Below are 3,229 nucleotides of genomic sequence, written 5' to 3'. Positions count from 1 at the left end.
GAAAAAGTAGTAAAGCACTATTTAAGATTTGAAAAACTTTAAATTCATTAGTGATTAATTAACCCATGTTTATTCATTTTGCTACTTGGTAGTGCCTTGTATATCATAAAGTATATTTTCATCACACCATGAATAATATGTATATGCATGGGCGTCGTCTCTTTTTATTAAGAGGGGACGACATATTTATTGTCCCACCTTCGACTTTTTTCTTCCAAGTGTTATATAACAAATGCTGGAAATGAGGCTATTGATGATGTTATAAAATAAAATTCAACACAAACAAGTATGAAATATTGAATGATTATAAAATGTTCATTAAGGAATGTTTCAATAATTTCATGGTCAAATTTCTTCATTTAAGCTTTGACTGACGCAACTCATTATTTGCATACGAAGACTACAAAAACCAACGTTTGCAACAGGTACCTGTGAGTTTATTTTTATTTTTCCAGCCTATAAACCTTTGATTTTCTTATTTAAAATTACCTTCTTTACAGACCAATTATGTTTTAATGTCAAAAGTAGTCCTGAAATTGTATAGGTAATTGTAGAAGTTTCTTTATCGCTAGGTTATAGGCCATAAGTGACAAATTGCTAGGCAAGCTTATAGCAACATGTATAACATTCACCATAATTTCGGACAGGTACTTCCTTGCTAATTGACAGCTATAGTTCACAGGCAAATCTTTTTAATATTAAGTAATACTCCTATATTGTTTAGCTGTATCAAGATGTGAGGAATTTCTTTCAATTGCTAAAATCTTTCATTTTGCATGCCTCTTTATCATCTTCCACCACTTCTATTCTCATCCAACTGAATTTGCATTTCATACATTTAACAATCAAGTAATTCAGTATTATACCCTTTAATAACTCCTCTTGTTTTTTTACTGATGTATATAGCCAATGAATCCTCCATGGATTTATTCGGTTATTGAAAGAGAAAATGAAAGAATGGCCCCCAGTCCCGGGCGTAGCTGAGTGCTATGAATCTCCCTGTTTATAAATACTTTAAAAGAAATGAAACAAGTAATTGGAATGTTAGAACCATGAATCAGATTGGAAAGTTATAGCAAGTGGAAAGTGAATTTATTAGATATAGTTTCGATATCTTGGCCCTTAGTGAAACACGTTGTAAGGGGATTGGTAAAGAAAGTTTAGACTAAGGCAATATATATATATATATATATATATATATATATATATATATATATATATATATATATATATATACATATATATACATATATATGTGTATATATATATATATGTATATATATATATATATATATATATATATATATATATATATATATATATATATATATATATACTCACGAAGATCAGATGGAGTTCGAAGGGAAGGGGTAAGAATGATGATGACACCAAGAGCAGAAAATGCATTAACCGAGTGGAGAGCTGTAGATAGTATATTGTTACTAACAAAGCTCAAATCAAAGCAGTGCAACATGAGTATTATAGTTTGCTATGCTCCAACCAATGATTCATCTGAAGAAAGGAAAAATGAATACCCTGAAGAACTGCAGAGTTTAATAGATAAGATCCCTGAGAGAGATATGAGAATTGTGATTGGCGACTTCAATGCTAAACTTGGAAGGAATAATCAAGGGATAGAGAATGTGATGGGTGGTGAGGGTTTCGGCGAAGTTGCAAATGAAAATGAAACACATTTCACAAATCTCTGTTCAGCAAACAATCCTGTCATTGGAGGTACTATTTTTCAACAGAAGAACATCAACAAGTATAAATCGACTTGACCGTATGGTAATTAAAAAAATCAAATAGATCACATTGCCATTAATAAAGAGAGGAGGAAGAAGCTATAGAGGTGCGAATATTGGTAGTGATCCCCAGCTCCTCATGGCCACACTAAAATTAAAACTGAAAGCACCCAAAAGAAAGATATATAGAATATATAGGTTTGATACAACTAAACTTTCAGAATAAGAGCACAGAGAAATATTTGCAATTGAATGAAGGAATCGATTCACAGCCTTGGAGACTTTAAGAGACGAAAAGCAGAAAATCAATGAAGAATGGCCGGATATCAAGAACACATATCAGTCAGCTGGTAGTGAAGTCTTGGGACACACAATTATAAGGAGAAAGCCATGGATATCAAATGCTACTTGTGATACTATAAAAAGGAAGCAAAAACCGAAATAGATTTTTGAAAGTTTTTGAGGAACTAATGAACAAGGTAGACCATGGTAAGTATTCCAGTATTGATAGTGAGGTAAAAAAAAAAAAGCTAGGAATGACTGGAGAGAATAATTAGACGGTAAAGCAGATAAGGCTGACAAAGCTCTGAATTTGGATGGTACACTTTAGTGAAGACATGAATAGGAGATATGAAGGGAATAATTTGAATGATATACCTGAAGCTGATGAAGACCTTGATGTGCCTAGTGTGTTTGAAGTTGAAGTTATCCTCAAAACACTAAAGAGATGAAAAGTTCCTGGATACGATGGAATAACTGCCGAGATGATACTAGCTGAAAATGAAGTGACTCCCAGATTACTCACAAGATTATTGTATAAAGTGTAGTATGAAGAAGCAAAACCTGATGAATGGGAGTTAGGAGTGTTGGTGAAAATTGCAAATAAAAGGAAACCTGACTGATTACAATAATTGCAGAGGCATAACACTCACGTTAGTTGTTATGAAAATATATAGTATGCTTATTCTAAAGAGACTGGAGGGAAAGATTGATGAAAATCTGAGAGATGAACAGTCAGGATTTAGAAAAGGTAGAAGTTGCACTGACCATATATTCCTTTTGAGACATGTTGTGCAGCAATGCGTAGAATATAGAAATCCAATTTTGATGGCATTTGTGGACTATGAAAAAGCCTTTGATAGCGTGCACAGACCAATTTTATGTAGAGTCCTGCGTTATTATGGAATTCCTCTTAAATATGTAGATTTGATTAAGTCTGTTCATAAGCATAGCAAGTGCAAAGTTAATGTTAATGGAGTCTTATCAAATGAATTTCCAGTGAAGAGCGGAGTACTACAAGGGAATCTGTTGTCACCTATGTTGTTTATCCTCTTCATGGATTTTGTAATGCGTAGAACAGTCGGAGATGGTGGAGAAGAATTGGACTGGATTGGTGATAGGAATTTAGCACACCTATAGTATGATGATGATGCTGTCATTGTTAGCAGAACATCACAGGATTTGCAATGCTTGCTTACCAGAAT

The 3,229-nt window shown here is 33.2% G+C and overlaps 1 protein-coding gene across 1 annotated transcript; it reads left to right on the top strand.

Annotated features, from left to right (window-relative positions):
• Window positions 1–1,472: 1,472 nt before the first annotated feature.
• Window positions 1,473–1,781, top strand: LOC137630685 (craniofacial development protein 2-like). Its single transcript, XM_068362349.1, has one exon. The coding sequence runs from the start codon at window positions 1,473–1,475 to the stop codon at window positions 1,779–1,781; it is 309 nt and encodes a 102-aa protein (XP_068218450.1).
• Window positions 1,782–3,229: the final 1,448 nt, after the last annotated feature.

This window comes from Palaemon carinicauda, chromosome 1 (assembly GCF_036898095.1).
Source record: "Palaemon carinicauda isolate YSFRI2023 chromosome 1, ASM3689809v2, whole genome shotgun sequence".
NCBI lineage: Eukaryota > Metazoa > Arthropoda > Malacostraca > Decapoda > Palaemonidae > Palaemon > Palaemon carinicauda.
The sequence above is the reverse complement of the archived record's forward strand: the minus strand, read 5'-3'. Positions and strand labels throughout refer to the sequence as shown.

Coding starts and splice junctions, on each gene's coding strand:
- LOC137630685 (XM_068362349.1), top strand. CDS start 1,473: ATGAGTATTATAGTTTGCTATGCTCCAACCAATGATTCATCTGAAGAA.